The following is a 25,646-nucleotide window of genomic DNA, read 5'->3' as shown; positions in this document are numbered from 1 at the left end:
TGTTTAATGACATAGAACTTAAGTAGTCACACAGCCTTCTATTCAAGCATTTCCTCCTGGCTACTTTGGTGTTGCTCTGCTTGTCATGTGTGATGTCATGAGGGACAGTCTTAACTGTCACTTTTTTTTCCCCCAAGCTTTGCTCAAACTGAGTTACTGAGAAAGCTTTGTGAGGATACTGGCAAGTTGTTGCTGGTCCCTGGATTTCTGTGACATGCCTATTCTTACACATTCATTCAAAATATTAGAACATGATAGCTTGGCTCAAGATGGAAGGAACACTCACAAGCCATCTGTTCAGCTTAGGAGCTCCACCCTTTACTTAATTTCCTTGAAAACATGCTGCTTAGAAACTAAAGAAAACTATGAAAATCAAGAATCTTAAGTCTTTGATTAAGAAAAAAAAAAAGAGATCTTCCAGGATGAGAAAATGGTTGTGCTTTCCCCAGAGTTGTAAGTAGCCATTGTTTTAAACACAACATAATATTCATAAATCACTTTGGCTGAATTTAACATCCACGTATCTATGTGTACCTAGCTGTGTTGGATGGCAAATCCACGTGTCAAAGCAGAACATAATCAAGCTTTGAAGAATAACATAGTAGCTTTCTTTTATTCCAGATTCTTTTTGTGGGTAGAACTGAAGAATATAAGCTAGCTATAGTTCTTTTATTAGGTTTTGTTAATGCATTTGTAACTGTTACACTGTTCTAAGGAGTAATTTGTAAAAGACATCTGCTCTGACTAATTCATAAATCATGGAAAGCATTGGTATTCCTTGACTTGTTCAGTTCTAGATACTGTCTTTCCAGTTTCAGGATGGGTGTATGATTTTGCTTGCTTGTTTTGTTGTTTTTTTTTTTTTTCTTCAAGTCCCAGAAGTTACTACTTATGGGAAGTAACCATAGAAATTTTTCTCTCTAAATAACTGGAGGAATATTTCAGTATTCTGAAGTATATAAATATCAGACAACTCGTCCTCTGGTTTTCCTTTTTTCTTTAGGTTCAGCTGGTAAAGATTAATGTAGTAATAAGTGGAACAACATTGGATTATTGTAGATTTGGAGTTAAGTGGTGTGGATTCGTTTCATGCAATATTTTACTGATAAGTTCAAATCTTTTGTGTGATAAGCCCATGTGAACCAAACTAGGAAGTCACAAAAATGCCTGCAGTTGAATATTTGTACTTCATTGTTTACTGCTTCAATTTAGAAGCAGTATTTACAGCATACTAAAAATACCACTAAGATACAAATGATATGAAATTATTTTATTAAAAAAATTGATTTCATAAAAAAAAATCAGAAAAAAGTATTCCGTAGCACTAGTAGTAAAATTTATTTTTTCCCCATATAAAGGCTCATTTATTTTATAGCAATTTGATGACACATCTGCTTGCTTTATTCAGCTGAAAAGAAAATGTTGGTTCTTGGTGTTTTGTAAAATTGCTTTGTTAAATTATTTTCGAAATCGTTCAACTTTTAACAAATGACATTTGATACTAACATTGGAAAGCAATTTCAGCTAATTAAGTAGATCCTTCTGTAAACCATTGGAACATTAAGATGACAAACTGTTCATTCAGGATTATTTTAATTGGTACAATTATTGTAATTTTGTTGCAATTATGTGTTGAGCTAAAAGCTTTTGTCTAAATCATTTGAGGGTTTTTTTGTTAATATACATAAGTAAGAAGAAAAGGAGTAAAATAAAGACTGAAGATAAGCATTATCTGTCTACTTTTCCATTACAGTGTTTTAGACAAGTACCTATTAAATTATTTTGTTAAAAAGCATGTTATATACTTTTCTGCAAATTTCTAGCAATTTAAAATGAGCAAGATTGTTTGAAATGTAACTTTTCTGGAAGGTTATTATGTTAATTCCAGTTTTGACACTGTTTAAATACCTTTCAATAAAAAGAGTGAAATTAACTTTTGAGGGATTTGCAACTTGTATGAAATCTATTGATGTATTAATTTAAGCAGTGTAGCTTTTTAGTGATTACAGAAATTAAAAGTGCCACATTCATCTCTTCTGGTCAGAATGCTCTCTGCAAAAATCTTTTGCTCAGGCCACGTTCAATTAAATCACTTATTTTAAGAAGGCAATTCAGTATTCTTGTAGGCCTCACAGTGAGACGTTGCTTCTTAATACTTAATGTGCACTTTTTTTTTTTTTTTCAATTTCCTTTTATTGTCTCTTATTTACAATGAAGGACACAGAAAGTTGGGTTTCTTACACTAATTATGTCCCAGTATTAATGGCTAGAATGCCAGTTGATGTTGAACTACAGAGCGGGTCCAGAGGAGGGCAGAAAGATGATCAGAGGGCTGGAGCACCTGCCCTGCGAGGACAGGCTGAGAATATTGGGGCTTTCAGCCTCGAGAAGAGAAGGTTCTGGTGAGGCCTTATAGGGGTCTTCCAGTATATGAAAGGGGCCTCCAGGAAGGCTGGTAGAGACTTCTTGTAAGGGCATATAGAAACAGGATGAGGGGAAATGGCTTTAAACTGGAAGAGGGTAGATTAAACTAGATGACAGGAAGAAATTCTTTGCCTGGAGAGGATGTGGATGCCTCTTGAAGGTGTAGAAGGTCAGGCTGGATGGGGCTTTGAGCAACCTGGTCTAGTGGAAGGTGTCCCTGCTTATAGCAGGGGAGTTGGATCCAGAGAATCTCAAAGGTCTCTGCCAACCCAGACCATTCTATGGTTCTGTGATTTCCCAAACTGTGTAGTACATGAGACAAGGCATGAAGGAGAAGGACAGTAATTACCAAAGGACAAGTAAGAGGAGAGTTCTGTTGAAAAAATACTGGGGAGAGAAAAGGACTGCAAAAGCTGATCAGAACACTACAGAAAGGAAGTTCTGAGTATTTTTTTTTTTTTGCCTTTCTTTTTAGTTACCTTGCTAATGTAGACTAGTAAGTCGCATTTCTGGATTGTGTTCTAGATAAGCATATAAGAAGTTATAGTTAATGTGTATTACTGATATCCCAATAAAAAAAAAAAACAAACAAACCAAACACTTGTGTAATTCAAGTCACTCCAAACTCCTCTAGTTGATATTAACTTTGGATAGAACACAAGTCTTAATTTCAGCAACACAGTAAACACAAATTTCTGGAAATGAAATATTTTTACTCACATGAGTCAATTCCTGAGGCCTTTGTATTTTGGGGGGAGTCGGTAAAGTTAGGAAATAAAATTGGAGGTAATGTCTTTTTGTACTTGAATGAATGCTTTTGTCAAAGGTGGGATATTTATTCAAAAATAGAAAAACCACTGTGGTGTAAGGTGATGGTCTGGAAATGCCTATTTTGGCTACACAGTACCAGTGGTTCATATCCTTGTGATTTCAAATCCTACAGAAACTGCAAATGTTTGCTGGAAATCTAAAATCCTGCAGGTAAAGGTATTGAATGAAAGAATCCCTGCACAAAGCCTTAAAGAAGCTTTGTAAATGACATTTGGTGGTCTAAAATACTGAAAACAGATTAATACAGTATTCTCCTCTTTTACTTGTGTGAGTGATCCTGTTGGACGTCTCATTAGTAAGACACAATTACTTTTTTTGTTTGCAGCAGCAGTTTTTGAGCAGTCTTAAATTCTTCACTACTCCATTTTGCTGCTTTTCTATCTGTGTAATATCTTTTTTAAAAAAATTCTTTTTTGCCTTCTCTAATTCAAAGAGCACTGTGAAGTTGTAAATGAATCCAGGCATCTTAAACTCTATTAACACTTTTTGATTAAAAAGGATGTTGACATGGGATGTATTCTGAAAAGTTAAACTAAAATCTGACCTTTGTAATATGACTCAGTGGTAGACTGTGATACTGGGCCTGGGAGATTAGAAGTTTAGTAACTGTCCATCTTCTAAGAAAATGCTTTTTCTTTCTGAAGTGGTCAAAACCAACAAAAGACTCAGAAATGCTTTATCTGGCATTACTTGGCTAGAATCGTTAGTTTTGCAAAGAAAGCTTTCCTGAATACCTATGGTAATAGCAGTTTTTAAATAGCTATTGCATCTGTTCAGTGAAGTCTCTGTACTGCTTAATATGCAGAGAGGGGGTTATAAGTTTCTTTCTAGGTAGCGATGTCAAACCATAGCTTTCCTTTTTTGTCTTTATTAAAGTAAAACATTGATTTCCTCTGTTTTATTATTGTGTGTGATGACTTTTTATTTCTGTCTTTATACAAGTTTGTATATGAGCAAATGTTCTTTTTAATGTCCAAGCTACCTGTTGCAGCTTGAAGAGTATTTCAAGTGCTATTGTTGATAGATTGATAGTACTATAAATTTGTGGACTGTTCTGTATGTGAACGTCTAATGTGGAAGAAATACACCCTTGTGCCTGCAGACACTATTGCTATTTTGACCAGGTGCAAGAAGAACAGGATACACAACTTCAAAATATTAAATCGGTGGTATTAGTTTATTAGATATTAGAGAATAGATATCTAATGACCAGCTTACTAAGCATAAATTTTTTGTCTTGCATTTCAGAATGATCCACATTTTCAAGGTTTTTCTTTTCCTTAGCATAAGACCTACAGGAAGAATGGTTTTGCATCATTTTGAAAGAGAAAATTATTTCATCATTTTAAGTTAGTATTTTAAGTTTTGACTTAAACTATATCAAAAGAAAAACTTAAAAGGCACATTATGAGTAAAATATGACATGCCTTCTTGCTTATGCCTTCTGTTGCTCTAATTATTTCTTAATAATTCTAATTAATTAGGTCAGTTGCTTTTTATGGAGTAAGTTAATTGACTCCTACTTGCCAAGTTACTTGCTGCAGCTGAGGAAGATTGTTTTACGTGTTTGAAGATGAGCTTGTTGAATGTTTTTGCTTTTGCTGTCAGGGGAAGAGGCCTGGAAGGGGCAGTGGGGGTGACCTTCCAGCTCCGAGCTGTGCAGAGAAGGCTGGCTGCCTGCTGGGGAGCAGCTGGGTGGAGTGAGTGCCTGCAGGGCAGGGCCTTTTCCTCACAGGCAGGGGCTGCAGTCTTGTGGTACTCAAATGGGAGGAGCGTTGCCTTTGGCCATGCCAGAAAACGTTCCTCTGATCCCCGTGAGTTTCTATAGCCACAGACTGTGGCAGGAATAAGTCAGTGGATTGAGACCAAGGCCAGCAGTGTGCATAGATGGAGCTTTGGCAAGAAGCAAGGGCAAAGGCCTGCACTTGAATGCAGTTCTTGAGTCAAGCAATAGTAGCAACCAGTGATGCTTCTCATGGCGGTCTAATCCCAGGTTGCTCTGCTGCACTGTGCGAGGGCTGGCCTGCAGCTCAGAGGTGATGGACGTAGGGCCTGCTGGTGTCCTCAGGGCCCTGACCCGACTGAACAGGGAGTGTGGGCACAACACAGCCTTCTGCATGGGTGGAGCTGTGCAAAGCCTCTTCCTTTTGACCACCACCTGCCTCGGTGGTGAAGGAGCGTGTCCTCTGGTGGTGACCTCTCCTGCAGAAGGTGGTGGCAAGCATGCTGTGCCACATAGAGCCTGATGGCCTAGCATCTGCCTTTAGCCTGCGCTGGCAACACTCATTGCTGCTGGACCACGGTGGTTATTTCCCAGTCAGTCGTGGAAATGTAAAAATGAACAAAAATGAAAAGATTTGTAGCAAATTCAGGGTCTTCTGAGTGGAACGTTCAAATGATTTATCAGTATGTATTTTAACTATTTTCTTGAGGAAATCATTATTGGACATCACTGAAATACAACTTAATCCAAGGCAGCTCTTAATTATGGCTGCTGGTGGTAAAGCCATCGGAGGCATAGTAGAATGAATTTTTAAGCTTTTGTCAATGTAATTTTCTGTTTTAGGCCCTTTTTTTTTATATATATTGAGGTAGTTTTTTACAGAAACAGACACTCAGCAATGCTGACAGTTTTTTTTGATGTTTGTGATTGATAGGGCAATTTTTCTCCCTCAGTAGTATCTAGCCTGACAATGAGAATAGAGTGTTCACAGGGCTTAATTGTTAGATCTGTGTACTTATATTCTGGAAAAAGTAACTCCTGAAGTGCTTTACATATAACCTTATATATTTTTTTTAATCTAAGAAGTACAGACACATACCATTCCTGTGGCTCTTAGCCAGCAGATTATCATTTGTATAAAATTTCTTTCAAAGGCGTAGTTTAAGGCATTGAGCTCAGGAGGTCAGAATAGAGACTTCAATCTGTACACCAGCAGTGGGCTACTGGCTTCTGAACAGAAGCTTTGTTGGTCATATTCAGAACACTGTTCACATTCATACTTAAGTAGAGCTGGCATTAAAATTCAGCTAATTTGTTTCATGTGATTCATCAGCTGTGTATTTGATTTAAATCTATGTCACATTCTCTTTCAGCATTTTATTTTGTAGATTCAAGTGTTGAAATAGGCCACTCTTTAACTCCTTGGTCCCGGACTTCGGTACTGACTTAATCTTTGTTTTGCTTGTTTTAAACTCTTGTCTGGAATACTGAAAATAAATGTGCATAACTGAAATGTATGTTTTTAAATGAAATACCATAAATTTAATTAACATGTACATTTACACATAGGGTCTTCCACCTTGCCTCATATAAAACTAACATAATAGCCAGACTTGCAAAGTTGACATAAGCAGATTTTGCTGACTGGACAGGTTTTTTGATAGTGCCTTTAGTCTTAAATTTTTCTAGCTTTTGACCATTCACTCTTGATGTGAAGAACAAGGAGTTATTTGTAGACACTGCTTATAAAAGCATAGTATAGAAGCATCCATTTGTTAGGTACATGATCCATTTAGCTATTTTCTCTAATATTTGGTAAAATTAACAGGAATGTCTTAATTTTAGTATAGCACAAGACAGCACTAACAGATCAAAGTGAGAGATTTGCACACAGTTGAAATGCTTTTTTGATGTAAAAGAGTTGCACTTACATCAAGTGTCTAGCTCTGATCCTGAGTTCCTTTATGTCTGTTAATACTAAATCCTAAATATTCTGTGTAAATTTGCCATTGTTATTTCTGGAACAATCCATTGTATCTGAAGTAGTAGGGGACCTAAAATAAAGATCAAAGAAAGTCATTGTTTTTAAAAGCTAACAAGTTGTGAAATAAGATAGTTCAGCTAATTGTAGATGTAGTTCGTTAGCTATATTAAAAATATATTTATCAGATAAAAATATATTTATCAGATCCAACCAGATTTTGTTTGAAGTGTTTTCTTTTTTTTACGTTAAGGCAAACATTTAGTACTCCTCATTCCTCCATGAAACTCCTTTGTGTGAGAGCATACAGAAAAACCTACCACAAAACACATACACAGAAAAAAACCAAAAAGACACCATTGCTTCCAGTAGTCAGTGCATCGGCGTTGACCTTGTCTCACTGTTTTGTTGATCTTTTTTTGTTTGTTTTTGTTTGTTGGTGTACTTGTGGCATCTTGTTTTAGAAGGTGAGTTAGTTGGGAGCAGATGCTTGTTTACCATCAAATCTCACGTGGTTGGGTTCTGATCAGTGACTAAGAAACCTGACTGTTCCTGTTGGAAGAAACATTAGTTTGAAAGTTGGAACTTTAACTGTGTAATTTCTAATTTCTGTATTAGAATTTGAGTGAATACTTCAGGTTAATGTTGACATGTTAACTTGCCGTCACTCTGGATTTGAAGTTAGAGCTATAAATTCCTGATCTGATTTCAGTGAATAACCATACTCTAATTATTATGGTTTGTTTATCCATTATTCTCTCTCCAGAATTTCAAAGAATATTCCTACAACTAAAGATGTTGAACCACTGCTTGAAATTGATGGAGATATACGGAACTTTGAAGTATTTTTATCTTCTCGAACACCTGTTCTTGTAGCACGTGATGTAAGAACATTTTTGCCATGTACTGTCAACTTAGATCCCAAACTACGGGAAATCATTGCAGGTAAGCATGTTTTCAAATAAATAAAAAATGATAATTGAGGTAGAGCTGCTTTGCATATTGCACAGGATCCTGAGTTGTTCATCAGTACAAACTTTCACGTCATCTGACCTGACTTCAGTAGCAAGTTGTTCAGTTCTACTTTGTAGCTTTCTATACAGGACAAATCATACTAGTCTTAAAGCAGTTCTTCAGAATGGACAAAATATTGTTAATGGTTGATTCAAAGATAGCTTTAGCAGTTGTGAGAAAACAGTACATGTATCACAATGATATTTTATTTGTAGAGAGGCAAATTTACTTCAAGTAGTTTTTAACAATTTCAGGTAGCATCAGGTCCTTTAGAAGTGAAGCCAGTGAAACAGAATGGAGTGTTTCCAATCTGATGCGTCCCCTGCTAGACACCTGTGCTGTTGGTACATGCTAGTCATTTTTTTTAGTCTGTGTTAGGATGATATTTAAATTGCTAATAGGGTAACTGTTGTTCGTTGTTATTACTAGCTTGTAGTCTCAAAAAGTGAACTCAGATTCAGGTATATGCTTGACAATAAATATTCTGACAACTGCTGAAGTGGACTGATGTGACCTCTAATATGACAGAGGTTGCTGTTTGATCTGGAGTAAGGCCAAGGCATCCTAATATTTGTCCTTGTGTAAAGATGCTGAAACTTTGAAGAAAACCTGATCTTTACATTTAAAATGGGATCCTTATGAGTTTCTGGTCTGACAGTATCCTTAGTGGGTTGTGAACCCCTTGTGTTTTAGTAAGTGCCCATTGCCTCTTGTCCTGTCACTGAGCACCACTGAAAAGAGCCTGGTTCCATCATCTCTGCACCCTCCATCCAGGTGTTTCTGAACATACTTCTGAGCCTCTTGTTCTCCAGCCTCAGCAGCTCCAACTCTCTCAGCCTCTCCTCGCAGGAGGATCTTCTGTTTGAGCCCTCTGGTGGGCTCTTTCCAGTATGTCTGCATCTTTGGCACTGAAGGGCCCAGAACTGGACACAGTGGGCAAACAAATCAAAACTTGTTCAAGTATCTCAGGCTCAATCTCATTCTCCTTTTACCTTTGTTCTTCAGATGTTCGTGCTGCAAGAGATCAAATGAATATAGGAGGACTTCCTTATCCCACATTGCCTTTACATGAGGCACCTGCCAGAGCAGCGTCTCTGTTCAGTCAGCCTTCATCAGCCTGCTCTTCTACAACCTCTTTCAATGGACCTTTCAACAGTGGAGTTCTATCACCCCAACCTCACAGCAGTTACTATAGTGGTATGACAGGACCTCAGCATCCGTTCTACAATCGGGTAAATAATCAAGAACCAATTCACATTCTTCTCATTTAACCTGGGTAGTACTGCGTGTGACGTCTGTGAAATGTTTAAAAGACCCATGCAGATAATATTTACAAATGGAGCTTTGTCCAAAAGTCAGTACATTTCACAGTAATGTTTGCTCATATAGTCTTGTAGGGAAATGAGGTAAACTGCATTAGAGTATTACAAAGGGAAGAAAGGTCAAACAAGGTCAAACACACAGATGTGCTGTGTAGTTGTAGGGTATTGCAGACACACTTTACATGTAAATACACATACTGCTTTTTAAATGGTAAATTCTGCACACTTCTTCACATACTTGCTTACAGTCATTAGAGAAGGTCCTGTTTGTTTTTTTCCCTTGGTAAATTGGGTAAACTACAGAAAGTTAAAAATATAAAATAAAAAAAAATGCAGCAACTTTGGGGGAACTGCCCAACAAGAATGTATCCAGACATGTCTTCTCTTTTATCTCTTTCTAAAGTTATTCTGGGATCTTTATCCTTAAGCAGTGCTGCACTGGTTTAAAGAAATAACATAAATTGCATCAACCATATAATTTTGAGTTATTTGTGGGCATCAGAAAACATAGTCTTAGACATGGCTCACATGTAATTTGCAGAGCTTTACTATATAATGGGATTGAATCCAAACAATGCAAGATAAACTGTTTTTTTTAACATTGTTCCAAGTTATGAAGGTATAAATAGGCTTATTAGGTGAGACAGCCATTTAACGAATGCCTTTTTAGATGCATTTTACAACGACGTTCACAGTATTGATCTACTGAGAGGGATTTAGTTTGTAGTTATTTAAAATTGGAGTGCCCTCCACAAGGAAATTCTAACTTTGTATTTTTGTGAGATATATTCAGTATTTTTTAAACCTTTTTTTCTTTTTTTCCTGCAATGTTATCAGGGAGAAAAAATATTCGGAAGGCGGATATAAGTCATAGATTGCTCCTGTATGCAGTTTTAAGTAGTGAGGTATGATAGTAGGTTAAGGTTCAATCTAATAAGCTGGGGGAAAAAAATTGAGTTATTCCTTAATATTCGTTAACCAAGGCAGAAGAGAGTATATTTAGCACAGAGCCTTTTATCTGTTCTAAAATTATTCTTATATTGATACTATATTGAGCATATATACTGTTCTGTTTAAAATAACTTGAAATGATGCGCTCTTTGCCCAACACTGATAAATGCTTATCTTATTAATCTTCCTGCTGATACTGACTCACTTAATTCAAGTGAGTGTTTAATTGGAAGCCCTGTTTTTTGTCTGTTCCTGCACATGATAAGGTTTTAAGTATGTGGTAAACTTGCAGTTGAAACTTAGATGTTTTTTGTGGTTCTAATAATCAATTAAAAAAAAGCAATTATTGGTGAGTCATGAGCTGTCTTTACAAGTATTTCATTTGCTCATTTTTAAGTGCATACCTGGACTTCCAGACATGATTTTTTTTCCTTTATAAAACTCAAGTGCTTTTATTTTGGCCTTCCTCTAAGGACTTTTATACTGCTTTCCTAAGGTATAAAGCACTGCGTACTGAGATAAATACTGAGAACCCTACGATAGTAGAGAGGTTTTCTGAAAGCATTTTCAGTCACTTTTCACTTCTTGAAGAACAGTATTTAATAAAAGAACACTGACAGATGATTAGGCTCTCCTGAACAGTGAATTATCTGAGGGAGGTCTTTGGATGACACAGCACAGTGGGGTCAAATGCTGCTCTGGAGATGTCTGAATGTTATGGCAAAGTGTTCTTAAGTTCCTTGGATGGATACATTGCCTTTTTCTGATCTGTCCTGTTGTTTATAGGTGATCATTTGTTCTTAAGGAAAAAAAGACAAAGCAAAACAAACCTTTGAGCTCTTGTGGAAAGCTCATGTTGCTTGTCTTCAGAAAATACTACGCTTATGTTCTCTGTGTTTCTGCTTTGTTCTTCAGATGTTCCTGTGTTATGCTCTTGAGCTTCCAGTCACGTAATCTCTTCATTTTTGGTTTGAGGGCCCCGTTCTCCCTGTGCATTGCTGTGCTATGGTCCAATTCAGCAGCTCTTGGCACTTTCGCTCTCAGTTTTGGGCAGTGATAGAAGGCTAACAGTTTTCCCCTGTCTGCTTCCCTGGTGACAACTTGGTGTCAAGTTCAGCTTCCCTAAGTCGCTGCTGTCACAAACCATTGTTAAGCTCATGTTTCTAATGGAGGAGATCAGAGCAGTAGGCCTGTCTAAGTTAACTGAGTGGGAACTAGAAATTATAGCATGTAAGGATTTGATTTTATTTACATCGGTGTAGCAGCACATTCTTTGATTCCTGAGTGTGCTTATGACTTAAAGGCTATCTGCGAACTTGGAGAACAGCTCTGTGCTGGTTAATGCCCAGTATGTATTTATATTGATCTCACGTTTTCACAATACCTGTCTTTTTATACTTCAAGAGTTGAAACTGCGGAGTTTAAACTTGATATTGGAGGATTAATTCCACAGGTGGAAAGCAGTGGAGTAGCTGATGCGGGCATGAGGCATAATTAGAAATTGTGAACAAATTGTGGTATAATTGCCTTATTGGACAAATTTTCTCATTGCTTCGTAGTTTGATGACTCGCAACTGAAAAACAGGTGCTCACTTTGTTTCAGAGGGTAGTCTGCAGTGAGAGCTAGGCATATGAATGTGGTATCATAATTAAGCATCTCATGCTTGTGGGTTTTCCATGTGCTTTAAGTTGCTAGTGGAAAACGGAAGCATTTAATGATTCGAGAAATAACATAAACTCTTTTTGAGAGGAGTTTTATTTCCACGAGATACCACAGAGCTTGTGCCTCAAGGCAGTGAATGTTCTGAATTGTTCTGTACTAACCAGTAGGTACAAGACAAAGCCTAGGCTTTGGTCCTCCTGCCTATTTGGCCAACTCAAGTTGAAAACTGCAGAACAAACAACTCCCACATTTTGAGTAATGATAACAGTGCATGCCATGCATCTTCATACGTTGAAAGAGCATGTGAACCGTATGGTGATAGCCTGAAAGTGTGTGCAAAGACTGCCTGTTGCAGCTAAGGACAGAGGATCAGATGTATTTCTTCGTAGTTACTCGGAGTTGCTGCATACACCATCGTGTTTAATGTACACGTGAATCAAGTTTCCATCTCTCCATCCATTTACTGCTGTTTCCAAATGCAGAACGCTTTCTTGGTTTGTTTTGATTTCTTTTTGTCCTTATTGCTAAATCCAAAGTGGAATACTTCCACAAGTTTTATTCCCCTCATGCATTGGCCATCGAGTTATACCATCATCTAGTCTACACTAAATTTGGTGCAGTGGACTACTTAAAGTCTTGTCATGTGCAGAAACATCAACCAAGTAGTAAGTTTTGTTTGATACATAGCAGGGTAGTATGATTTTTAAATGTTATGTATAAAAACACCAGTGTGGTTTTGGATTGTTTTTTGTTGGTTTTCCTCTTTTTCTTTGCTTTCGGAGAACTCAGTAAAGAATTGAATGTAAAGAGTTCTGCACTTCCCTTTTTTGTGAAGTCTGAAGACTGTTGGTTTTCCATTACATTGCCTTAAAAGGGAATTTGCAAGGGAATGAAGGTCTTCAAAACCTGATTGAAGTTCATAGTTAGATCAAGATTTAACAGTATTGGAAAAGCCCTTCTTAAATACGTTAGTAGTCGTAAGGTTTGTGTTTCTCAAACGTACACACGTGCACACATTTCAGTCACGTGCCAGTGGTACCGTGTGGATTTCAGGAAATGTGTTTGTGCAGCTGATTTTAGCACTTGAAGAACTGGAACATATGGAGTACTTTGTTCAGAACGAAGTAATTTGTGATTTTGAGATCGCTGTATCTCTTAGAAATGACTTTATTAACAATCACTTATTAATATCACTTTTATTTTTGAACAACTGTTCTGGGTGCTGTGAAGCATTTTGCATTTTACTGAAAATCTGTTTATGAGTTCAGCAGCTCGGAGATGAATGAAAAATACTAGAAATGTGACACGTTACCACATTTTCCAAACAGCTGTTAGTGTGTAACTACTGTGAGCACCTCACTCTGATCCTCTTGCAAGCCGTGTTGAGGCACCTGCTGGCTTTGGGGTGAGCAGTGGGGGGAGGGAGGGTCAGTTGCTGAGGGGTTTTGAAGAACTCGCTCCAGAGCTTTTGATTGAATTCTGCTAAATGCAAGAAGTAAAGAACACTGTTAAAAATTGCTCTTTTCACTTTATTAAACTGAACTGCGGAATATGTTTTGTTGAAATAAGTTTTCTTTTGTTATTACATTTTGATTTGTGTAATTGTTTGTCCCTTCTTTTTGTTACGTTTATTTTTTTTTCCATAGCCATTCTTTGCCCCATGTATTTACATGCCAAGGTATTACCCTGGCAGTTCTCATCTCATCTCACGTCCACTAAAAACGAGTTTGTCCAGAGATCAGAGCAATGGCCTAGTAAGTATTTTGAAGGTTAATTCACATACTAACCTAGACAATAAGTATAGTGAATAACGTAAATGAAAATTGTTAATGATGATGCAGTATTAGACAAGTAAAAGCTGTATTTTACAAATAGTTTAAGCAAAGGTGTTACTGATATGTAATGTAAAATGTATTTTGTTTTAACTTTGGAAGCTACTCAGAGTTGAAAACAAATTCTAACATGCAGGTATCAAGATTGGAGGAGTTTAACCTGTAATGTTGGCAGGAAAGCATTTCAGTGAATGTGCCAACTGTACTGCAGTAAATTGATACAGTACAATGTTAAAAGAAAATGCCAGTGATAAATCTATATTGGAATTTTATAATAATACAAATCCTATGACATCTGGAGAAAATAAAATTATGTCTCTTCATGTTGTAAAGGCCAAATAACTTAAAAGCAATGTTCTAAATATTCAAGTAAAACAAAATACATTTTGTCTGAAGCGTGCATTAGTTACAGCTTGGTTTTGTATATGTAGTTCAACTTTATTTACCCTTTGGAAAGGAAGAACAAACAGACTTTTCTGGCTTGCTATAGAATAATACGATTTCTATTAAGAATATTTATTTTACTGACAGATGGCTGTTCAAATGGAGTTAAGAACTAAAGAAAGCTTTAAAAAACCCCACAAAACAGGCAGTAAAAGCCTTACTTGTCAGTGGTTTAATTCTAGGATATTGATACACTGAATCTTTTCTTTAATCACTAACAGAAAGCAAATACGTTTATGTCAAGTTATGTATATTATGAGATCATTCTCATTCATTATTTACTTCATATTTTTTGTTTAGCCCTTGATCATTTTACCCAAACCATAATATTTTGTTGTTGCTAGGATGTTATCAAGGAGGATGCTGATGAGGGGCTTTCTTCACCCACAGACCCCTCAATGGTAAATGAGTAGTCATGTGGTGTGGAAATTTTAGCATCTCATTGCTTTTCCAGCAGTAATGAGTCTGCTTTAATCGTAACTGCAGTTCACTAACACTGCATCGGTGGCTTTGGTGGGCAAATAGAGTAGCTGAAAACTAATGTAGTTTGTGAATGAATTTAAGAGCTAATATTTCACTTATAAGATATAGATCTTTTTTTTTTCCCTGTAGTTTTTCCCTTGCCTTTCTCAGTAGCTGTTGTGCATATTGTTGTAGCTAAGCAGAGTGAAGAATGAGGTGGTCGTTTGTGACTTAGATTTTAGAGCGAAGTAACTTTTGTGTTTCCTGCTTTAGTCAGCTCTCACCTGATCTGTAGTTGGTGGCATAGAGCCACTGCAGTTACTGCAGTATGAAGCAGTGTTCTGTGGGAATAAAATAACAGGCCATAGGTTAATTCTCGAATCAGAATGCTAGCACTGATATTTTCTGTGACTTGTTCTTTGTTTTAGTCTCAGTATTTGCACAGTCTTCTTTCTGGGTATCTGTTTTAATTCTAACTGGAAATCGGTGAAAAGTCATGATATACTACCACCAAAGAGCTTATACAGCTATAATCATTTTCTTAAATATTGCTACTATTGTTGCTGTTGGCAACGCTTAAAAATTAAAGCTGCAGTTATTTTTTGTTTATCCAGTAAATATTACAAAAATAAAAAATCTGTGATATTGTGCAATGGAAAAAAGAAAGAAACAGCCTACAAACACACAGATTCCAGAACTACTGTATTTAACTGTACATAAACTTATCAATTATGGGAATGCAGTGGAGAATTTACCCTAAAGTTCTGTTTCCCAGGTCATCTTCTACCCTGAGTGAAGGGATGACTTTGAGGTAAATTTTTCTTGTAGTATAATTTCAGAGATGCTGATGTCTTCTCTGTATTTCATTTCTTATCTCAGTATCTTCTTGTCCTCCCAGTCCTTTGCAGCTTGTCATTGTGAGAAGAGAAAGCAGTAGAAGTGTGTGTGTGAGTGTGAGAAGGGGACATGGGAGCGAAGAGTGGAAACTCATCTCAGGGTGAAGTAGTTCAGGAGCAGACCTGGAGCTGGTTGTTCTCTGCTTGTTACCCTCAGCGTGTATCACAAGCACAGAGGCTGCAGGTTCAAACAATTGAAAATACTTGTGAAATTTACAGGATCTGATTGCAAGGGCAGCTGGTCTGCAGGTCAGAAAATATAAGAGTTACAACATAAAAAAGAAACTTTGATGTAACAATAATGAAGGATTTCATTATATCCATTTTTCAGAGTTTACCTTTCTGTGAAGCTCAGTAGTACAGAGTATGAGATTATATGCTTTTTCTGAGATTTACCCTGCATAGTCAGTGTAAAATTTTGAATTTTTGAAAGTCTCTTGGGTAGTTTGCAATGTTCTTAATACGTAGTATTCTGTGTGCCTGGCAGGCTGCCTCACCAGGGTTTACTCTATTCTAAAAACACTTACTTTGCAATCTTCAATGAAATTTCAGTGAAGGTGAACAGTGAAAGTATTGTGGTTGTTGGAGACATTGCAATTGTCCATAGGTTATAGTTACAATAACTCCATCCAGCTACTAGGCTGCTCTCAATTGATGGATCACTACCACCATATAAAAGAAAGTTTAAACTTATATCTTAATATGCATACTGGTGCATGTAAATTAATGAAGTATACTTAAAAAAAAAAAATAAAAAAAAAGGAGCAAAACAATCTGCGTTGAGTGGTTAATGAGCAGCAAGGCTTGTAATTGATTTGAGGACTAAAAACAAGAGGGTCATGTAGAATCAAAACTGACTTTCATGCACATCTGTGAAGAAGCCAGAAACATTGCAATTTTACTGTTGTATGAAATAGAGTTAATCATTATTTTTAATGTTACACAGCAGGAAACAACTACTGCAAGAGTATAACTTTTTAATACAGACCATCATTGCTATTCCTTGCATGAGCTGAACAGACCTGTGCTGAGAATGCTTTGTGAACAACTGAGGCCCTGCCATTGTTTGCATCTGACGTTAGGGTAGAGTAGATATCTAAAATTCCAAATCCTAATCTTACATAAAACCAATGTAAATCTGGGTTAGCTTAATGAAAATGAGAGCATACATCATATACAAATAATAAAGCTGTCTTTAGGGACTAAGGAATAAAATGCAGCTGGTAACTCTTTGAGGACATCTTTGTTACAGAGTGCAGGAGCTCTCCATCCTTACATTTAAGAACTCAAGCAGGAGAAACAGAAACCAACATGGCTGAGCAAGGACCTGCTGCTCAAACTGAGCGAAAAGAAGGGCATGTACAGGGAGTGGATGTAGGAATGTGTGGTCTGGGAAGAGTACAGGGATGCTGTCTAGACATGCAGAGACAGGATCAGGAATGCCAAGACACAAATGGAACTGAACTTGGTGATGAGGGATATGAAAAGTAATAAGGGATTCTGCAGGTACATGACGTCAGAAGAGAAAGGCCAGGGAGAATGTACCCCCTCTGATGAACTAGGAGGGAGAACTGGCTGCAACAGACCTGGAGAAGGCTGAGATATTCAGTGAGTTCTTTGCCTCAGTCCTCACTCACAGTCAGCCTTCCAGGTCTCTCATGTCCCTGAACCTCTGGGTGGGGTTGGGAGAACAAAATCCCTGCCACTGTAGGCAAAGAGCAAGTTCAAGACCACATGATAAGACTGAACGTGGACAAGTCTACACATTCCAGAGTCCTGAATGAACTGCCTGATGTAGTTGTTGAGCTATTCTCCATCGTATTTGAGGAGTCGTGGCTGTCAGGTGAAGTCTCTGGTGACTGAAAGAAGGGAAACATCACACCTGTTTTTAAGGAGGGCAGAAAGGAGCACCCGGGGAACTACAGGCCAGCGAGCCTCATGTCTGTGTCTGGGAAGATCATGAATCAGATCCTCCTGTAAGCTGTGTTAAAGCACTTACGATATGTGAAGGTGGTCTGAGGCAGCCAGCAGAGTTTCACCAAGGACAGATTGTGCTTGACAGTCTGGTGGCATTCTTCAATGGACTGATGGCATTGGTGGACAAAGGAAGGGCAACTGATGGCATCTACTTGGACTTGTGCAAGACTTTGGTATGGTCCCACACAACATTCTTATTCTAATTTGGAGAAGGATGGATTTGAAAGGTGTGCTTATTCACTGGGTAGGGAATTAGTTGGAAAGTTATAGTCAGAGGGCTGTGGTCAGCGGGTCTATGTCCAAGTGCAAGCTGGTGATGAGTGGTGTCCCTTGGGGGTCTGTCTTGGGGCTTGGGACTTTTCAAAATCTTCATCAGTGACATAGTGGGATTGAGTGCATCCTCAGCAACTTTACTGGTGACACCAAGCTGGGTGGTGCAGTTAATATACCAGAAGGAAGGAATGCCTTTCAGAAGGACCTGGACAAGCTTGGAAAATGGTTGGGGTGGGTGGGCTGTGACGTCCCTTCCAATCTAACCATCCTGTAATCCTGTGTACTTCAGGATAAGTATGGGATACCCTCTAAGAAACTAGAAATGCTCTTCTACAGTTTGAGCATAAATGAAGGTGTGCGGCATAGGAGTTCTCTTTTTATGTATTTTCCAGGTGCTTTTATGTGGCATTGTTGCGCTTCAAACATCTACTTGTTAATCCTGTTGTTTGCTCTTAAGAGTACTGTTTCAGTTCTGAGTGGTGGTTTTAAAAAAAATAAAAATTAAAATAAAAAAAAAATCATGTGCTTAGATACAAGGCTTCACAATTATTTGAGGCGCAGGGCTGATGTAATGTGATTTTGCATGTGATTCTGAAATGGCAGGAGAATGTGTTTAAAGCTAAATTTTCCATTAGAAATGCAATGTAGAACTTCAGGGCAAGCAAAGTGTCGTGCTGTTTAACAAGTACAAATTAGAGCAGTGTTTTCTTAGGCAAATGGTATTCACATAACATATACTAACTGTGTATTATGAAAGTATATCTTAAAAGTTTCAGTACGTTATGAAAATATCCCAGTACAGTACTTTCCTGTCTTAATATTGTTTCATTTGTTTACTTGTGAGCATGTCATCTCTGTATACAATCTTTTTGATGTCACTTTAAGCTGTTGTTTCTTTCTGTTCTGTTTTGTCCTTTCCTGAAAGCTGTGTAAGTCTGGGTTAAGCAGACCAAGACAGGTACAGCCACTTTCTGTGAATTATCATTCACTTTTTAGAGTCATTTCAGAAGCTATCATGCTGGCGCTTCATGCTGGGCTGTCTGTAAACTAATGCTCATTACTAGCCCTGAGGTTTGTTTTGACAAGCTGCTTTTAGCTTTTGCATGGCAAGTACTTTTCAGACTAATGTTCTTTAAGCATCTTTAACAAAACTAAGGCTGAAAAATATGTCAGTTTAAGTACAGTTTTAATTCACTTACATGATGGCGATATCCATAAAGCTATTGCATTACTTATTCTTCAGAGAGTGCTTTTTATAAAGAATGTTTTGGATTAATGTGCATCTATTTCAAACAGTTCACACTTCAACAAAAATAGTCTAAATATTAGATTGCTTTGCTGTATTTTTTTATACACAGAAGGAACTTCCTAAACTAATTCTTCACGCTTGCAGGAAGTATGACTTGTTCGTGATTGTTAACAAAATATTTTGATCTGAAGGAGAATTGTTAAATTAGAAGTGTCTTAAAAACTGCATTTATTTGTGGATACTGATAGATATTGTATTTAATGGATTGAGAGAACAAAGGCAATTTCTTGCACACATTGCTTGGGGATCATTCACTGTAGCAGTACCACCTTGTGATTTTGGCTATAACTATTTCTTTTGTTTTAATTGATCTAACTGCTTTTTGGAAAGAAAGTTTTAATTTGACTTAATTCACTGACTGCCTTTTGCTTATTGATGTAATGTAACTCGTACCAATAGCAAATAGTGTGTTTATGGGAAAATATTAGACAAAACTCTTTAGGAAAAATGGAAATGGTTTGGTGGCTGGTTTATGTCCTTATCTTGATGGGGATTTTAGCTGTGCTAAAAGTCAGGCTAGGTTGAGATGTGAATTCACTCCTCGTTAGGTGCCTAATACGTTAACTAGTCGGCATTGTAGGCACCTGATTAGGACGGCATTGCAGAGCCTGCAAAGTAACTGTCTTGTTCTTGGATGGAATGCCAAATCACTATGTTAGGTGCCTGCCCTTCATCAGAGTGAAGGCGTAATGCTTAATTTTATACAGTAATTTAGGGAAGTTGCCCACACAGCGAGTGGGAATATCTTTTTCTTTAATGTCCAGTGGACATCAAATATTGATATATAAATGTTCGACAGAAATGAACTCGAGCTTCAGCTCTATTTTCAGCCAGATGAGCAAACCACAAGGCTTAGGATCCCCACCACCTCCTTTAGTGTTTTCAAGCGAAGTTGATGGATTGATTGTTTTAAGGCCATTTCAAACATTTGGCTGAGAACTGTGGAGAAATTACAGGTTGAGATTCAAAGTCAGATGCTTCTGAATAGCCTGGGTAGTTTTTTATATATAGATAGATGGATATATATATAAAACTTTATATATATATATATAAAACTGATTGAGAAATATAGCCCTGTTTCATTAATTGAATTTTGGAAATTCAAAACATAGTTTTACATCTCAGAGTTATGCATGTGATGATAAGCTCTGAAGCTTTAGAAGCTCTTTTGCATCCTCCAAAAATGAGCTTCATTTTGGTGGATTGTCTACAAAACTGAAACAAAAACTTCTATGTTTAGAAAAAGGGAAGGTACAACCTCCCTTCCTGGGGGAGTTTATACATATATTTCATAGCTGATAGAACTGTTTCTGATTTTGCTATTTTGAATTTGGAACAACTGAGCTGTTCAGGGCTTTGCACTTTGTCCTTCCCAGAGCAAGCTCCCATCCAGGAAGAGCCCGTTATTTTGTGTACAAATGCATTTCTTTTGTTCTTCCACACTTTCTTGGAAATGCCCAGAAGCTGGCAACATTATCAGGGCAACTTGGGTGTCATGGATCTGAGATATGAATAACTTCTACCGAAATCTTGCCAAAGCTCTAGATACATGAAACATCCTTGCAGTATCCTGGAGGGCGGCAGTAGTGCTGCCCTGTATTTCTGTGCTGTGATGACTGTATGTAGCTCCCTGACTGATCTTGTGGAAAAAATGGAGGGGTACTGATATAAGTACCCAGTGAATCCAAGTAACTGAGGAGCTATATTTCCAATCATCTTTGTCACATGCTAAGCCAAGAATCTTTTCAGACAGGAGAATCTTAAGTTGTGTCTGAGATACTTGAAAAAATAAATAAATAACCAACAAGAACTGAACTAACTGTTAAAATCACCAGGAAACTTGGAATAAAGGTGCATTTGAACTTGATTAACACTTACTTCATAGTCCTGGTTTTTATGTTGTTTTCTTAAATAATGTGATTTAGGAGAGTTATTATTCTTCACGTTGGCAGGTCTCAAGATGCTGTGGTTTTTTTCTGATTTAAATACTATAATAAACGTTTCTCAGGATATTAATATTGTGATAGCAGTTACAAATGCCTGTGCGTTCTTATTCTCATTTCTTAATTTCCTTTGGCTTGTTGCAGTGCATATTGTGAAATTCTGGACATACTGAGTTTTTGAACAGATCTTCTATGTGCACCTTCTTGCTTCTTGCAGGGAGGAGGAGCAGGTGCAGGACCAACCACAGGAGTTTCACATGTCTCTCTGAGCACAATGAGTGTGGAAGCTGTATGTGAGAAGCTAAAGCAGATAGATGGTCTGGACCAGAGTATGCTGCCTCAGTACTCTGCAATTATAAGAAAGGTATCAGCTGAATTTAATTAGTGTCTTTAAAACCGTGGTCACTGACATGGAAAAGGAAATATTTAGCTGACACTTCTGGAGGCGTTCACTGTAACGTGTGGAGTATCAGAACAACTTAATTTCTATACATGCTAAGTTTGAAGAATGTTTTTAAGGCAAGCATGTATTTCTCAGAGAAAAGGCTCTCTTAAAAACAAACTAGAAGAAGAGCACAAAAACGTACATGCTGATGAGACTGCTTATTTTGAGAAAAGAAGCAATAAAAAATGATTTTTAAATTGTCGTATTTAGATAAATAGCATTGTAAATGGGTAAATTCTAAATCCAGTTAGCAGCTTTTTTTTTTTTTTCCTAAAAAACTGGCACATCTCTTTTGTTGTGAGTGATGAGGATACAGTTTCATTTCTCTGCTACCACATTCCATGCTTATTTGATACAGAACAAAGCTGCTGTACATTTTTCTGTTACTGGCTCAGTATTATTAAAATATTTTCCTTATTCCATGAAATGCAGATGATTCTTCTCCATCAGCAATCTCAATAAATATTCTTCTTTTAAAAAAAAAAAGTTTTTATTACGTAGGATTGGACTTAGGAGTGGTGTTGGTAAGCTTTACCAGTAGTCCCCATCAGCATGTCTGGTTTTATCTTTCTGGTCTGTTACTTTTACACCACAAGTCTGTGTCAGTAATTTACATTATTTAGTTTTACTGTTTTAGGCAAATATAAATGGCCGTGTCTTGGCTCAGTGCAACATTGATGAACTGAAGAAAGAAATGAATATGAATTTTGGTGACTGGCATCTGTTCAGGAGCATGGTAAGACTTCTTCAGAATTCCAGGACATCATAAATTAGTCTTTTCTGTTATTAACCACTTTTTTGTACACACTGCTATCCCAATAGCAGCTCATTTTATATTTATTATCTTAAAGCATGTATGCATTTATTATTTTGTTATTTCATCATCTTGAGTATAGACAAGCAAGAGCTTGTTGCTTATAGGTTTGTGTCTTAGGTGATTGTGACCTTTGACGATTTTTCCCCTCTTCTTTTAAGATCCGTTTTTCATGCATGGGTTTTCTTTTCACTTTTTAAATTTGGCTTATGCATGGCACACAATTGCAGGAGAACAGTTTTAAATGAAACTTAAGTTAGATCAATTCAGTGAGTTAAATGGACAGTAATTTAATTGACACATACTTGTATTCAGTGCAACATTCTCATGTTGTGCTGTTGAGCATTTATAGATAGCTAATTTCCCTTGCACTGCGAGTTCAGTGGCTTCAAGCTATGGCTTCAAGGTGCATCAGGGGAGATTCAGGCTGGACGTTAGGAAATAGTACTTCTCTGAAGGAGTGGTCAGGAAGTGGAACGGGCTGCCCAGGGAGGTGGTGTTGTCACTGATGCTGGAGGTGTTCAAGGAACATTTGGATGCTGTGTTGAGGGACGTGGTTTAGTGAGAGCTGTTGGTGATCCACCTTTTTTCTTTCTGAAAGGTCTAGGTCTAGACCTTTCAGGTCTGTAAACTGATCTTTCTTTGTACTTTTCCATTATGACAACCACAGGCAACTACACTTTTACAGCTGAGTTACACATTCCTATATGTAATGGAATTGTTCTTTATCAATTTTCAGATTTTTTTTTGACTATGTAATTAACTTTGCACTCTCTCTCTCTTTTTTTTTTTTTTTTTTTTTTTCTCCTGTATGTGTGTTAAGATACTTGAAATGAGAACTTCAGAAAATCAGGCTGTTCAGGAAGATCCTCGAGGAGCAGCTGAGCATGTCACCACTGCAATTTCTCATGGCGAACTTGCTCGTCGTCCTGGGCATAGCACTGAGCTGCCTCACACTGAGCTTACGGGTCTTTCTGGTCAAGCTCCCTACACACTTAACTTCAGCTTTGAAGAACTCAACACAATTGGTCTTGATGAAGCTCCTCCACGCCACAGTAACTTAAGTTGGCAGGTATTTAATAGCCAAACGTATTCTACATGTGTACCGGTATAGTCCAGGGCTTTTTATATTCTTGGATATGGATGGGTCAAGAAGTAAGATTACTGGAACAGTTCAGTTAATTTCAGTTCTGTAAATGATTGTAGTAAGCAAATTTTAAGCACTGAAATGTCAGTGACATGAGCTATTCAAAACAAAACAAAAAATAATTTAAGCATGTGCTTGATGTTTCAACTTACGCTTTGAGTTATGCTTTCAGTTACTTCATTTAGAGTGGTCAGTGAAAGACAAATAGTTCATGTAACTGTTATCTCTTTCTCTTTTTTTGTTCCAGTCACAAACTCGCAGAACGCCAAGCCTTTCAAGTCTTAACTCTCAAGATTCGAGTATTGAAATATCAAAGCTCACTGACAAGGTACAAGCAGAATATAGAGATGCGTATAGAGAATATATTGCTCAGATGTCACAGTTAGAAGGAGGTGCCAGTTCCACTACTGTAAGTGGAAGGTCTTCCCCTCACAGTTCCAGTGCTTTCTATATGGGTCAGAGTACATCGGGGGGGTCCTTGCATTCCAGTGCAGAACAAGAGAAAGTAAAAGACGGCGAGCAGAAACAAGATGATGGAAGAAAGTCCTTCCTGCTGAAGAGGAATGATGTTATTGATTATAGTACTTCAGGTGTTTCTGCTAATGATGCATCTCCTTTGGATCCTATTACTGAAGAAGATGAAAAATCCGATCAGTCTGGTTCCAAGCTTCTACTGGGAAAGAAGTCATCAGAAAGAACAAGCATTTTCCAGGCTGCAGATTTAAAGCTTAAGGGAGTTACTCTCCGGTATCAGAAGCTTCCAAGTGATGAAGACGAGTCAGGAACTGAAGAGTCAGATAACACTCCGCTTCTTAAGGAAGGTAAAGACAAGAAAACAGATGGAAAAGTAGACAAACAACCCAAGTCTCCAGAACATGGATCTGAACCTATTAGAACCTTCATCAAAGCCAAGGAGTACTTGACAGATGCACTTTTGGATAAAAAAGATTCTTCTGACTCCGGTGTAAGATCTAATGAAAGTTCTCCCAATCATTCTCTCCATAATGAAGGAACAGATGATTCACAGCTTGAAAAGGCAAATCTCATTGAGCTTGAAGATGACAGTAATAGTGGAAAGAGAGGAATTCCACACAGCCTTAGTGGCCTTCAAGATCCAGCTGTGGTTCGCATGTCGATTTGCTCGGAAGATAAGAAGAGCCCATCGGAAAGCAGCCTGATAGCAAGTAGCCCGGAAGAAAACTGGCCAGCCTGCCAGAAAGTCTATAATCTAAATAGAACCCCTAGTACAGTAACCCTAAATAATAACAGCGCTCCAAACAATCGAGCTAATCAAAATTTTGAAGAAATACAAGGTATGAGAGATCCACCTCAGATTATCCTGAATCCTAGTGCAGGTTCCAATTCAACTGCCGTTCAGAATGAGAACCTGAAAAGTGTTGCTCACAAGCGGAGCCAGCGTTCGAGTTACACACGGCTTTCAAAAGATTCATCAGAGCTCCACACTGTCACTGCCTCAGATGGGGCTGGTTTTGGAGAAGAAAGAGAGAGTATCCTTTAAAGAAACAAGGTTCAAACAGAGACTGTCCACATATAGCTTGCTTGGAATTTGTTGTCAGTATGTGGTTACGTTAAGCTGTGTAGTTAAGTTTTCAGTACTGTACTTAGAAAATTTAGAAAATTATTTTCATTCATTCTCTTGAAGAGAAGAAGTAATCTTTAGGACAAATTATTTCAGACCTTCCCTACAAATTAAACTAATGCTTGTCAGCATGGAAAAACAATTCCTTAAGACGCCTTGCAAATGTTTGGTCAGAGGCATACGTTGCAGAAGTACATGCAATTTAATCATTAAAATGTGATTTTATTTTTCTGTTGGGTAATACTTATCCCTCCAGAACATTCCATTTAAATTTTATGTACTTACATGCTTAAAATTAATATTTTAATGCATCTTTGCCATTTAATCTGAGTTGCCAGAAGATGGAATCTCACAGCCTGTGACATCTGTACCAAACTTTACATGAACTAGTGAAGTAAGGTGTGCAACATTTGTATGTTGAAATTTTGAGTGTTAAGGTACCTCTTTGGCTGCGTGTACACTTTCATTCACTGTGTGTTCAGTAATTGCAGTTGACTTTGTGAACTTTGGGTAGAATGGTGATAAGGTTTGTAAGGAGCGTTGTCCTGATATGTTGTTGGAATTGGCAGTTATTTATAAGATAATGCCTTACCAT

At 37.5% G+C, this 25,646-nt stretch overlaps 1 protein-coding gene across 6 annotated transcripts in view; it reads left to right on the top strand.

Annotated features, from left to right (window-relative positions):
* KIDINS220 (kinase D interacting substrate 220) overlaps positions 1–24,970 on the top strand; it is a gene marked incomplete at both ends in the record, with an annotated part of 53,718 nt that extends 28,748 nt beyond the window's left edge. For 2 of the 6 annotated variants that reach the window (XM_079550779.1, XM_079550781.1), the window contains 8 exons: positions 7,726–7,904; positions 8,979–9,205; positions 13,556–13,663; positions 14,530–14,586; positions 21,263–21,409; positions 22,128–22,226; positions 23,128–23,376; positions 23,699–24,970. In XM_079550779.1, coding sequence (XP_079406905.1) covers positions 7,726–7,904; positions 8,979–9,205; positions 13,556–13,663; positions 14,530–14,586; positions 21,263–21,409; positions 22,128–22,226; positions 23,128–23,376; positions 23,699–24,970 — 2,338 coding nt within the window. The remainder of the gene's footprint in view (positions 1–7,725; positions 7,905–8,978; positions 9,206–13,555; positions 13,664–14,529; positions 14,587–21,262; positions 21,410–22,127; positions 22,227–23,127; positions 23,377–23,698) is intronic. The other 4 variants (XM_079550780.1, XM_079550782.1, XM_079550784.1 and 1 more) reach the window with 2 other exon arrangements.
* Between the last annotated feature and the right edge of the window lie 676 nt (positions 24,971–25,646).

Source organism: Tetrao urogallus, assembly GCF_951394365.1.
Source record: "Tetrao urogallus genome assembly, chromosome: 2".
Lineage (NCBI taxonomy): Eukaryota > Metazoa > Chordata > Aves > Galliformes > Phasianidae > Tetrao > Tetrao urogallus.
This window is presented reverse-complemented; position numbering and strand designations above follow the sequence as displayed.